This window comes from Haliotis asinina, chromosome 15 (assembly GCF_037392515.1).
Source record: "Haliotis asinina isolate JCU_RB_2024 chromosome 15, JCU_Hal_asi_v2, whole genome shotgun sequence".
Lineage (NCBI taxonomy): Eukaryota > Metazoa > Mollusca > Gastropoda > Lepetellida > Haliotidae > Haliotis > Haliotis asinina.
The window spans coordinates 31,588,027-31,602,506 of record NC_090294.1 but is presented as its reverse complement, the minus strand read 5'-3'; the positions used below and the strand labels follow the sequence as shown (position 1 = coordinate 31,602,506).

Genomic DNA, 14,480 nt, shown 5'->3' with positions numbered 1-14,480 from the left:
ACTATGTAATATGTCACTACTGTTCAACTGAATGGTATATCAGTCCGCATCTTTTGTTTCATCCATTGGTCTGCCAACCCACATACTGTCTACTATTTCCCCACTGTCTATCAGCTGACATACTCTCTACCATTTCCTGTATGAACCAACATTCTGTCTACTGTTTCCTCTTCTGTCTACCAGCCCACATACTGTCTACTATTTCCTCTTCTGTCTAACAACCACATATTGTGTACTGTTTCCTCTTCTGTCTACCAACCCACATTCTGTCTACTGTTTCCTCTTTTGTCTACTAACCCACATACTGTCTACTGTTTCCTCTACCGTCTATCAACATAAAGGTCAACTGGCTATCACACATCTGTACTGGGGTACACAGGTGAACAGGGTGACATGCAGCTTTTGTGACAAACATTTGAGAATCAACCTCCTGTTAAAGACACCTCTACAGTAGATGAAGTCAAGATGAATTACCTGCAGAGGGCGCTCGTTGGCGTCAACTAGGTTGAGGTTGAGCTGGCGCTCCTGGCGACCTCCTTGTGCAAACTCCCGCAATGAAACTTTGGCGGTACCAAGTTGCCTGCAACATCAATCCTCAAATGTAGAACGAAAAAATGCATTCAACACTTCTGACAGAAATAGTCACAATGACAGCTGATCTCTTGGTTTCAGTATAGATTCATAAATCTACATAATTAAATTGGGGATAGTAAAAATTATGAATATGATATTTTAAAGTGCTAAACCATCATTATCATCAAGGTACAAATACACACGATAAAAAGCGGACTGCAGTATCATTCTCCTGGACAAATAAAGCATGGCCTTGCACATGGTGGCAATCTCCAAGTGGGTAAAGGTTTAGGTAAGTTAGGTGTTTCTGTATAGACCAGAACCAGAAATATTGACTGACAGATATTATTTTTAAACCAAGTGCTTGTATGAGACAGCGAACAGTAACTACTATTTCTTTGATGCAACCTTGTTTTCCCAGAGCCTGAACCTGTCATGGACTGAAGTTACATGTTGCAAGGATAAAATATGAGTTGATCACAAGCTGCATAATACAAAGACATGAAATGTGCACATTATGAGTGGGAGTAATATTGTGAAGAGAAACTTCTGTGTACTGTGGATGTAGATGTGGGATCGATTCGAAAGGATCTGTGTCGCAGTTTGTACTGATGAACCCTTGCAAAGGTTTCATGTACATTGTTTAAACAAGTGTGTTTTGGTTCTAACTGTCAAGAACGTTGTGTTTTCCACAATAAAGAAGTTGACATCCATAAATCTGGCTTTTCATAGTACACATAGTAGCTCGGGGACTGGAAATAGATTTAAATGTCCACTTCACCAGTTCATCAATGAAACTGCAACCAAAATGGAAAGGAACTGACATTATCTCAGTTTTTCATGCTACTTGTCGCATCTGTCCAGTAAATGTTGCACCTTTTCGTATGTTCAAAGGGAGCCATGTTTCAGCTTGTCCTTTACAGTGATGGTGACATAATTGTTTACACAGGTATCACTGTGTATCACTTGTGAATTCATGACAAGAAATGCTGACAGTAAGACTGCCCTGGACAGCAACCGAGACTGATCATTGGCAGAATATTCTCCCCAAACCATTACACTGACCTCTCCAAATCTGTGAACCACATCAACTGACACCTGTTTTGCAATACACTGTGATACAGACCTGTGCCAGTTATATTCCCAAACTTGACATAATTTCCATAGACGTACATGTTCCTTCAAAAATGAAACATACAACTTTATGGATGACAACTGTTTATTTATTGCATTGAGCAATGTTTTGATGTAGGTTCTTACATTGTTATCATGTTAAGAGTGAACACAATTGTTGTCTATGTTCATTCAGTGTAGCATAAATAAATTTCATTAATTAAATTTCCATAAGATCCAAATCAGATTTGGCTTATTTGTGAGAAATCATCTTACCCATGATCATATAAGTTAAAGGCACAAGATTTTTATGGATGACAAATTCTTTATTGTGAAGAGTCACGACGTTTCGAAGGATATTCCTACTTGTTCATCAGGTGAATGAAGCAATGGAGTACAACGAGCTATTAATGTACATGTAGAAACAACAACAGTATGACAAAGGAAGCCAGTAATAGTAAGAATATACTTTGAAACATCGTGACTCTTCACAATAAAGAAGTTGTCATCCATAAAAAAAACTCTCGTGCCTTTATGTGTATCACTTCTAAATGCCATTCAAAGAATCATATAAGTTCTGCTTAATTTTCCACCACTTATTTATAGAATGGCAACAAATTAATCAACATATGTACATATGTACAGTGCCGTGAACTCCTTTAACATAGCGGCCCATGGGATTGTGTATTGTGCAATCATATGTAAGCTGATAAATGTGATGTGATTAGTTAAACAGTGATTGGAAAATTGAACTGAAATTATGTGCAGAGCACAGATGATTTCACATTTGACTGTCAAATTTTACAAGGATCTCTCCTGAACTCACTTCATGTAAATTATTTATGCTACACTGGAATAACATGTAAGTCCATGGAAATTTCATCAAGTGTCGGAATATAACTGGTATGTGCCAGGAGATTAACAATTAACCAAGGAAAACATTTGGTTTTGTGAGTATAGTTTACTGCTTATTTGAAGAGAGCCCCAGTTACCATATCTGTGAAACTAACCATCCTGGGTTGTTAGATGATTTCGAAGTAGATCAAACCGAAAACTTTCACATTCAATCTGGAACGACATGACTGTGCCTCCTATGTACAATACAGATTGACGTTTCACCATTCAAAAACACGAGTGAGTATTTTAATGCCACACGCAGCAATATTCCAGATTTATAATAGCAGTCTGTAAATAACTGAATCTGGACCAGACAATCCAGTGATCTAAAGCATAAGCATCAATCTACACAACTGGGATATGATGACATGCATAAACCAAATCAATGAGCCAGACCACCTGATCCTGTTAGTCGCCTCTTATGGGGTACTGAAGATAAATTCTTACCCAGATCTTTTCAGGTCCACCATTTAAGAAAGAATACTGTAATACAGAAACTAAAATAGCACGTCTCAAAACAGATAAATTTGTCATCATGCTGTTTCACCTGTTAACATGCCAGCTAAAATGGTTTTGTCTGTAGAATTTGTGCCTCTGTGTGCTATTTACAACAAAATACATGTGTATTATGTAACTTTTCAGGCTTGTATTGGGTGCTTATAACGATCACTCGAAAGCTTGTCAGAAAGTTGATTATGGGGCAGAAAATGGAGTAAGGTTTTTTATAGGCTAAACATGGTTTGTCATCTCGAGTGGGATAAACAGTGGAGGAAAGGTAAAGTAATATGCAGGCCTCTGAATGAACACTGGTAGTGCTGTCCTGTCCTGCAGTGTTCCAATCTCCTGCTGAGCTGTTTAAAGATACTCTCTACTCATGTGATTGGAAACTATCAGAAATGCCAGGTCAGGGTATGCCAATACATTATCGAAAATATCGCCAGGAGTTTGATATCAGCCAGCTGGTACATAGAGATGGAGAGGCTGGCACAGGAATATAGAAATCAATACTGACTTGAGTTTGTACAGCTGATGAAGTACACCTGTGAAGGCATGAAGTGTGACTGAACACCCATGGACACACCATCAGCCGTGATAATCTCTTAAAACATGCTTGCCTGGCAGTGTATAATAATGCAACACAGGTACTACCCACACTAGAATCAACTAATCATGAAACAGCTTTCAGTGGAAATGACCTGAAAATGCTTTTGTTTTTCCCTTTTTTTTTTGCGTTGGAAGAGCCAAGGTTGGGGTTCAGGGGGTTCGAACTTCCTGAATCCTCCATTTCAAAATTCTAGGATCCGCCAATGTTTAATTGTGCATGTATTTCACTATTATATGTAGCTTCACTAGAAGGGGTGGTTAGGTTATTGTTGCCACAAAATGAGTAAAAATAAAAAACAGACAAAAGACAAAAAAAACCTCTTATCCTTGTTTGTTTGCTAGTAGTGGATCACAGTGACCCTTCTACTACAGACAAAAGCAAAATCAGCAGTTTCTTTCCACTTGATAAGTGAGTTTGGCTTTTATACCACTCTGAGCAATACACCAGCTATATGGCGTTGGTCTGTAAATAATCGAGTTTGGACCAACAATCCTGTGATCAACAGCACAAGTATCAATCTGTACAATGGGGAACCAATGACATGTGTCAATGAAGTCAGTAGCCCGACCACCTGATCCCATCAGACACCTCTTTCACAGTGCAGAGTTGCCTTTCATAGCATGCATTAGATGCTGAAGGCCTATTCTACCCTGGACCATCAAGAGTCAGCAGCAATACAGAATTTACTTTACACATGTAACAGTTAAAGAAGGACCAAAGTGTTAAATTGCCTGTGTGCTTATTTGATTCTGCATCATTTATCCTGCCAATACGATGTCAGATAAAATAAGATTCGGGCATACAGAACAAAAAAATATTTAAAAAGGAAAATATAAAAGTTCTGTTTTACCAATGTCAAAAGAGTGGAAGTCAACCAGTTGCCTTAGATGTCATTCTGAACTGATGAGATCTGCAAGATCACGACAACGAAGAGGCACCTTATCATGGAGGGTTTCCAGCGCTTGATTTATTACATAATCTAATACATAACATATGCCAAGCATGCAAATGTATGACTGCCAGTGGTATTTAAAAGAATTTTAACCATCAATAACAATCAGTTCCTTGTAAGCACACACCCTGATGAAGTCATGAACAGTATGGCATAAGGGAGACAATTCTTACCAGAACCTTGACATGTCAGGCATATATTACAGGCAGAATCAGAAATGCTTATCTTTTCCATAAAGGTATGTTATTTAACAGAATAACAAAATAAAATATATATATATTTGCATATGTATGCCACATATTCCCAAAATTTTGGGAATGATAGCATTAATAAAAGATGAGAATTTATGGATGTCAACTTCTATATAATGATGTACATAACATTTACAGTCAAACCGCGTTAATCCGAACACTTCTGTTTTTCATCAAAACCGTTCGGATAGTGAAACATACGGACTACGCTTAGGGGCGGGACTTTCCATTGTGACTGACAGGTGTCAAGTGCAGCTGACCTCATTTTGACTCGATCGGTATTTTATACAGCAAGGAAACATGTCAGGTATTACTCTAACTAAACAAAAAAGAAACCTCTTAACTGATTAAAATCACAAAATAATGACATGCTCAACTCAGAGGTGTCACCTCAGTTAACAATTACAATTAAAGTCAGCCGATGTAGACCAGCGCTAATCACAGACGCGCACGAGGTAAGACAATTATCCAAACCTTTGTGATGTACCGCCGGATTAATGAAGCAAAACCATGTGTAATTAGCCAATCTGTTACCGCTAATTAACGTTCGGATACGGAGACTGAAGCATCGGATTAATGAATCAACAGGTAATGAGTTTATATAGTAAACAAGATTGGTTACAGCCAGCTACTGTTCGGATATCACGGGAATCGGATTGTCGGGGTCCGGACTAACGCGGCCTGACTGTAGTTTATTTTTACTCCAAGTGAATGACGAACTGGGAATATATGACTTCTTTGACTGACATTTTAGACCTTGAGTCGGTGAAGAATGAGGACAATTTCCTTATTCTGTATATGTGACATTTCGACAGATTCTAATGCCACTTGACTCACAACCACATTAGATTCTGTCAAAACTTTGCCTATGCAGAATAAAAAAGTTGTATATACATAAAAAAACTGACCTCATTCTAGGAGGAGAAGATATGTCCACTACTCGATGATTGTTATGTGCAAAAATACAACGACCAATCTGAACGCACATAATGGTGGCGGTGCTTAGATAAAAATATTCCTGAATGCTAACATTGTTTATGGCATGTTATTGTTTAAGAAACCATGAAAAATATGCATTATCATGTTGAAAGTACTAAGAACATAGCTAACAGAATTGTGCTGTCTAGTGAAGTTTTTGATAAGACTCATGCGATTGATGGTGAGAGACTGAAATAGATGCACATGTGGTCTGAGTGTTTTTCTCACGATCTTACTGGCTTTTTGTGAGGATTGTACATGTGCTTCCTACAGTTTTAGGAAATATAATCATAAATCACAAGGAATTTCAAAGCAATAACTTATCTGTATAATAAGCTAACTCTAATCTTTAACTTTGGGCATATGTTTCACATTTTTTTGAATATTTAGACTGACGTTTTTCTCCATTGATATATTTTTCAGCGAATTCAGTCAAAATTCCACTTGGGGTGTGACAGCAAGGTTACACGAATGTTCAGTTTAAGAAATATTTTGGAGTTTCTGCTTTTGGATTTAATGTAGCTTGTGTTCTTAGAAAAAAAAATTATTTGCATACACCATTTGTAATTACTAAACCCTTTCAGAAATAAGTATGTCTTTAAAAAATATGTTTCTCAGGATACAAAGATTCACAATAGAGGTTTCTAGCACAATGCAACTGAGTCAAATCTAAAGTAATGGATCACAAATATAATATCAAATCACCAAAGTCTTACTTTTCAGTGAAAAACAGTTCTACTAAATCTTTCACAGTAATTTTTCCTGGGTGTCGGTTGAACGTTGATGAAGAAGGAAACAGATATACATAATGATGACACAACTCCAGTATTTCTCTGACTGTAAACCTGTGTGTCCCGCAAACACAATAACCAGTCCTATATTTACACAGTCACTGATTTTTGAATATTCGAGCATGATATGACCATCGCCATTAACTTAGAACGTTCTCGTAGTTACCCTGAAGTAAACTCAACTGGTCTAGGGAGGCAACTCTAAAGCACTACCTTAAAGGTCTACTGTTAAAATACTAATAGCACTGAACATTTAGGAAACAAAATGTGACCCATCATAACAATCACTGAAAACTCTAAAGAATGGGACCCAATTATAATTATCACTTAATCAACAATAGAATTTACAGACAATAAATCTCGCAACAGCACTTACAATCCTTGATTTCATAACTGCATTTTGTTTCATAAAACTTGTGTGTCTTTGATGAACCATGCATGCAGATGTCTTGTTTGGTTTGTGGATTGCTGCCAAAGGAATAAACTTGTGAAATGTCCACTTACATGTGTTTGCAATCATTCATACCCGTACAAGACAAGTACCGCATGGGGAATGGTCACAATGAGTGCGACTGTTTCACTTACCAATCCGTGACAGTACACTGGCATAATTTGTTCGGGATTTCTTTACTTGTGAACAGTTATGTTGATGAATACATGATTGGTTATATGGAAAACAACTACTTTTTATGCATTACATAATATTTCAGAGCTAATTCATGCTCCTTCATCCTTCACATAAATAACTGAAGTGCCAGTAAAATGTCAAAGGCAGTTGGTGGCAGTGCCTTTACATTGATCTGCCCCTGCTCGTTACAAACATGAAAAGCTTGAACATTCTAGAATCTTTTGTGATTATTCAGATAGGTTACAACTAAGAACCCAAAAAGTGATATGGGGCCTGTGTCTCATGAAATCACCTTGCAATATGCACAGTGGGTTGGTGTGGGTGTAGGTGTAGGTGTACTTGTATGTTCATATTTAAAGAATGGGTAGGAGAGACAAACTGGGGTGGAAAGAGGAAAGCTTTGGTGTTGCTGTGTCAGAGAAATGCCGTTCCAATCTTGATCCTACTTTATTAAATGTTGCCAATAGCATCACTGTCAAAGTGGTGAAAACAAAACATATTTCAAATTTCAATACCATCTGTAAAGAGAAGGCATGTGATGTCCATTATGAATGTGTCATCATCTGAAGATGAATTCAGAAAGTAATGAAACTGGCTCACAGCCGAAAATCTCTGGGAACTAACAAAAATGTTTCTGTTTGCAATAGTAATCAAATATTTATGAGTACTGAGTCGGCATCAAAAGCACTGATTTCCAGTAATGGTTATATGTTTCAGTATAATATACATACAAGAAGACAAAGTCATCAATATCACCCACAATGGTAAAAGAACTTTGAAAAACATCAACAGGTTATCTCTATGTGTACAGTTTTGTCATGTATACAGTAAAAAAGTAGATCAGGAAGTTTTAGAAAGCATTTTTATGACATCATTATTTCTGAATCTTTAATACCTATATTGGATTATTACATTAGGGTACTTGTAACAGATAACAAGTTTGTACATTCTTCACTCTTTATAACATTCATTACCTTACATATTGCTATATGATTTTATAGTAGATTGTGCAGTAGATCAAATGCAGAGTGGAGTGTTGTTTTTCAAATGTTGCTTACATGCTTTTCCAGTGGATGCAGTAAGAGTGAGTGAGTAAGTGAATGAGTGAACTTTATGCAGAATTCCAGCAATATTGTAGCAGGGAACACAAGAAGTGAACTTCACACATTGGACCCATGTGGGGAACCAGAGGTCTTCGGGGTGATGAGTTGACACCTTGACCACTAGGCTACCCCACCGTCCTGAAGGCTATAAGAACTAAGAACTCAGTCTAAGGATCAGGTTTTCTCCGAACATGAATAGCACCTTCAAAGAATATGCAGAAAGGCCTCAGGAATTATGTTCATAAGCAAGCCTCGTTTTTGCTGATCCAAAACCACTTCACCACCAAACCTATCAATGTGCCAAATGTAGTGAAGAAACGTTGAAGATTTTTTAAGTTCTGTCTGGAAAAGACAAATTTACATGGATGCACAGATAGACACACATACTGATAACAGTCTTCAGTCTTCAGACTTTTTTGAAACTATGAACAATTTATATTCCTCCTAAAACAACTAAATGGCAATAAGTTTCACTTAGATTCCTTGACACTGTCACCAACCCATAAAGAATTAGAAAACATGAGTTTCCATTAATAGGTGCTCAAATTGGAGCCATCTTTGAAGTGTTTCACTTGTAATGCTGTCAGTTTCTAATAAGTTGTTTGATCAGCATTCTGTGATTTACATTTCAAATTGTGATACAAATCAATATGGTCAACAGTATAGTGGTTTTCATATAATGCATTTACACAACCATGAAACACCATACCAATGACTGAGTTTTGTGTTTTGTGCCAAAGAAACTGTCCCTAGATCATGTGAAAGAACAATAATGATTCAGTCAAACATGTCCAAAGCTACAGCAATTGAATCAAACCAAAAATGCAAGAAACACAAGTGTATCTATCAAAATGTATTTTCACAACATTTGACTGTTTCATGAATTAAAAGTCCACTAGAAAAATGTATCCAATATCTACAGCAACACACACAAGGATGCAGTCCCATTTTATGCTCAAAACCCCTTTTTTCTACATTTTTTTCCCAAAATTATCCATCTATCTATCTAATTTACAGTCAGACTACAGTCAGATTTGAAAGGACATAGGTTCATTTCCTAACTGCACTTCAACACATTTTTCATTAAACTGGATTCTTTCGTGAAACTATGCACAAACTGACGGTCTCTTGAAGCAAAGCTGAAACCGCACATCAAAGAGTTGAAATGTTTGTGAGGAAGTCTGGTTGTTTTCTTTCTAAATACAGGGTACAAGTGAGGGACACTGCACCATAATTCTTAAAATACACTACCAAATAGGGTACAAGCATAATGCCTGACATCCATATAATAGATCTCACTGACAGAAAATATCTCCACACAATGCCCTCCATACACAACATATGACCTTCATAAGACAGATCCTACAGACAATACATCATCATGATGCTCTTCCTGAAAACACAGTCCTTCAGCATGATAGGACTCAAATTTGGTACACCTAACCCAAACTGTGCATGCATAGAGTAACATATATAGTATGATCATGAATTAATATTGACCATATGTTTACTCACGCACCCACCTCAAGAAGTGCTGTGTTTGAAGCAGAGAACCTGTGAGTTTTAACTGTGTCTACCAGTCAAACATCCAGTTGGCTCCCAGCATCACTTCACACCCCATGCATACAAGATTACTGACAGTGATTGAGGCTGTACAAGGCATGGCATGGCAACAGAAAACACATTTACATCTGAATATGAAATGATAATAATCCTTGAAATACTACACTTGCATTTTCATGACATCTGCTGTTGAATGTGTGTTCCAATGTGTGACAAGCCTTGGTTAACCTCATGCATGCATGATCTTACTGAGTTCTTTTTCTATCATTACAGGTGATTCGTGCCACCTTACAAATAAGTAATACATGCACCTGATCTGAACAATCTAAAGGAAAATCACGGCAGCAAAGATAATGGAATAATTTAGGCATCACTAATTGAAAACACCTACATTCAATGCCAATAATGAACGAGTGAGTTAGTTTGGTTTTACATCACACTCAGCAAAATTCCAGTTTGATGGCAGTGGTCTGTAAATAATTGAGTCTGGATCAGATAATCCAGTGATCAACAGCATGAGCACTGATCTGTGCACCTGGGATCCGATGACATGTGTCAACCAAGTGAATGAGTCTGACCATCCGATCCCATTAGACACTTTCTGACATCCATGGGCTACTGAAGAACGGTTCCAACCCAGATCATCATGGGTATGCAGTAAATGTGAAATTTGCTGTATTTGCATCTCCAGAACAACATTTCTCATACACAAAAAATACCTCAAATTCCTTATCTAGAATTGTATGCTTCACTAAGAAGTGACAACTTGTGAATATTTATTAGATCTAATTTGTAATGTCTTGTGAGATGTGTAATACGGATCATCAAAATATATCTTTTGTGTGTAAGAACTTTATGAGAAAAGGCATAACAAACTCAGGTGCCCTGACTTCAGTGACACAAATTTATTGACATTCATTTCAAAGTGAATCAACATCATACACTTAACTATGCCTTCAAAAAGTTATCAGTATTATTTTCCTGAGGCCTATGACTGATCTGTGCTGCTGACATAATTTAGGGAAGCTTCTTATCTGACACACAAGGTCAATCTTCAGAATCAGCTGAATGTAATAATCAACTATCAACAACTACATAAGCTTTCTTTCTTAATCAAGTTCTCAATGTCTTGACAGCTAACAGTTGTAAATGGCGAGTCATGCAATATTGAACACTGAGTGCTCGATCAAGGTGTCTTGAAGCTACAGCTTCTGCTGTCTAGGAGGGAGTCATTGTTTCATTAGGGTAAAAGTAGAACACTTGGGAAGTAATGCTCCTGGGAACAGTTCATCACAATACCCGCATTAAACTTTGATAACTCTTATGCTTTTGGTCCCTATTGGCAGAGCTAATGACAGCCTGTTATGGAGTACAGGCATAATACTGATTGTTATGACTACTACATAATCGATGGCTACACACCTAGCAAACAGCAATACACCTTACACAATACCATGAACACACCAAACCTTTCAGAATTTACAAAATATACTACTTACCACATGTATCATTTTCATTCACCTACCAGTGTTTTTTGTAAATGAAATCATCTTAAAGGGATTCAACATCATGATCCATGAAGCAAGGACCAGAAGGGAAAGAGTCAAGAGGCAGAGGCCAAGTGCATGCACCAAGAGGTAAGGGACAGGAGCCAAGAGGCAGGAGGCAAGAGGCAAGAGACAGGTGTCAGGAGCAGATGCCAAAAGGCCTGAGATGGGTGCCAGGAGCAGGGGCCAAGAGGCAAGAGGTAGGTGCCAGGAACAGATGCAGGAAGAAAGTGGCATGGGTCAAGAAGAAAGGACCTAGCGCTAAGAGCTGAGAGCAAAGAGCCATTGATCTAATTCCACTGATCACAAGGATTGTCAATAACAGTCTCTCACCAGAAACTGTTCCTGTTACTTTCAAAGTGGCAGTAGTCAAACCATTTCTAAAGAACAGGAATTACGCATGTCTACCTTCACCAACTTCAGATCTGTATCAAACCTGTCATTCCTTTCTGTATTATTATTACTATTATTATGGACCATGATGACAGGGCCCAGAGCCAGGAGGCAGGATGCAGGGGCCTCAAGCCTAGATGCACAATGTAAGAGGACAAGGTAGAGATCCCCGAGACAGGAGGTTGTGGGTAAAGGACAGAGCAAACAGGCAGGATGCAGGGCCCACAAGATAAGAGGCAGAAGGCAGGGACCAACAGGATATGCCAATTCCGCAATTCCACTAACAGATATAAACTTCCCTTCTGTAATGATGGTTTTGAAAACTCTGAACTCCTCTATGATACTGTTATCGTAGAGCACATAAGCTATTTCTCTGATTTGTTACTGACTCGTTACAACTGTCTCCCACAGCCTGACTTGTCAGATCTGTACATACACCAAAAGTGTCACTACACCATCTGTTACTAATGTCCTACCTGTTTCTTCCAACTCTCTCCCAGTCCTTGACTGTGATGATTATGTCCTCACTTCCAGTCAATCCAACACCTTTCAGGTCAAAATCAAATGTCTGAAACAAACACAATCAATCTTGTTAGATGTACTCATTTATGAGGCTTGTTTTGGAATTTGTACTTTTAATGCATACTTGCATGCATACTTTACACCCAACAAGGAACATCGCACACCCTTACTTGAAAGACAATGAGACTCTAAAGATACCTTGCATATGCACCACTACCATTTCTTCTATCTCCCAAACAGGTATGTTAGCCCTCTCGCTATATATACACCACTACCCTTACCTCCAGCTATCTCCCAGACAGGCACATCAGCTCCCTAAAAACACACTACTACCCTTTCCCCAAACTACCTACCAGACAGGAATGTCAGCTCTCTCTATATATGCATAGTAACTGAAACACCGAAAACAAGTAGGGTTAGTCTACGTTAACACTCATCACGTACCCCTCATGCATTTGTTTCACTGTTCCAACTACTGCGCTTAGACCTTTGTAATACAAACCAGTAATGACAATTTGAATCTATGATTGTTTGTTAAACAACTTTCGTCATAAGTTGAATAAAATTTTGAGATTTAGATTTTCAATTGGCAAGATAAAATTTTGAAGATTCAGAATCTTAATTTTACTTTATTTGGTTTACTTTTTTGCCTCATGTAAAATTCATCAGTAGGTTTTCACTGAAAACTGACTACATATACACACCACCATCCTGTCTTCTCATCCTCTTCCTAGACTAAGGCTTAGTCTCTGAATATGTATAATTTTCACAATAACAAACAAACCCATTTTAATTGAAAAGGAGCCCAAGGGAGACCAGAGATTCAGAACCTGAGGAAATCTAGACTTGCTTCATTTAAGGCTTTTGCACTGCAGAGAAGGTTTGGCATTAGGCAAAATAATGTGGTTCAAGGACTGCGAGACAGACTAATCCTTCTCCCTACAGACAAACATGTATTGAAAGCTGCATACTTCATGCCATCAGATGTCATCCGAGAACCACTTGCTTACATTCATGGCCTTTGAACATTTATACAAAGTTAAAATACTGATAGCTATAGCATGTCAGACAAAGGGGCACACCCATTTGGAGGTTATCAGTTAGTTGTATTACAGCACCCACACAGGTGTAGACAAGATAATGGTGACAACACCTGCACATACAGATCACAATACTTGGCATCTTTTACCATCTGATAATCCACAGAGATAACCATGACAGCACCTCAAACTTGATTTGTTAACCTGGTTTAAATAAAGGATTAGGTCATCACTGGACTGTAGATGTGGGACTATGGGCTGTTCTAAATAGTGTCACTGCTGAACACTTCTCACTATCAGCAGACCTGAAGAGGTCATTGTTGGCACAGGGACTACAGATATGTACCCTAGGTACAAAATACAGAAGTGTACCCAGCACCTTTAACAGACGACAAGTCCATATTTCACAACCCCAAACCATATGTAATTGTTCCCGTTCAACTGACTGCAAATGGTGTTGTGCTCTGTGAATTATTTATTGCAGTGTATGGTCGTTTCTTATAGAGCACAATCAAACGCATCTAATACAAATGTATGACAAAGATTTTGGTTAGGGCACTGTCCTGTATACAGAAACATTGCTGGGTACACATCTGTAGTACCTGTGCTGATAACAACCCCTTCAGTGTCAGTAGAAGGAAACTAAGGCCATTTGGGGAAATCAGTTCACTTATAAATTGTGAACTGTTTTAAGAGGTCCTGGTGAAATAATTCATTTGAAATAAAAACAAATAAACTATGAGGATTTAATCACAGCTTATCATTTTTGCCATGAATAATTCATCTTAATCACAAATAGTCAACATAAGATACATTGCTCGTACTAAAAGAAGTCAGAATTGAGTGTTAGATTAGATTGAGAATTCAGAATTAAGTCTAGGCCCAATATTATCATATACTGGGAATGTTGCCAAAAAAAAAAGCACAGCCAGAGTTACTATTCTTGACGGTATTCTAGCACCGCATCTTCCTCAACACAATCACCCTTCAGAGGAGAACAAGAGAGCAGTCTGAAAGGTCATGC

General features: G+C 37.9%; 1 protein-coding gene across 2 annotated transcripts in view; it reads right to left on the bottom strand.

Annotated features, from left to right (window-relative positions):
• LOC137266081 (myoferlin-like) overlaps positions 1–14,480 on the bottom strand; it is a 108,693-nt gene that overhangs the window by 84,793 nt on the left and 9,420 nt on the right. For both annotated transcript variants that reach the window (XM_067801581.1, XM_067801582.1), the window contains exons 3-4: positions 12,371–12,462; positions 475–580 (exon numbers count right to left, since the gene is read on the bottom strand). In XM_067801581.1, the coding sequence (XP_067657682.1) occupies positions 475–580; positions 12,371–12,462 (198 nt within the window). The remainder of the gene's footprint in view (positions 1–474; positions 581–12,370; positions 12,463–14,480) is intronic.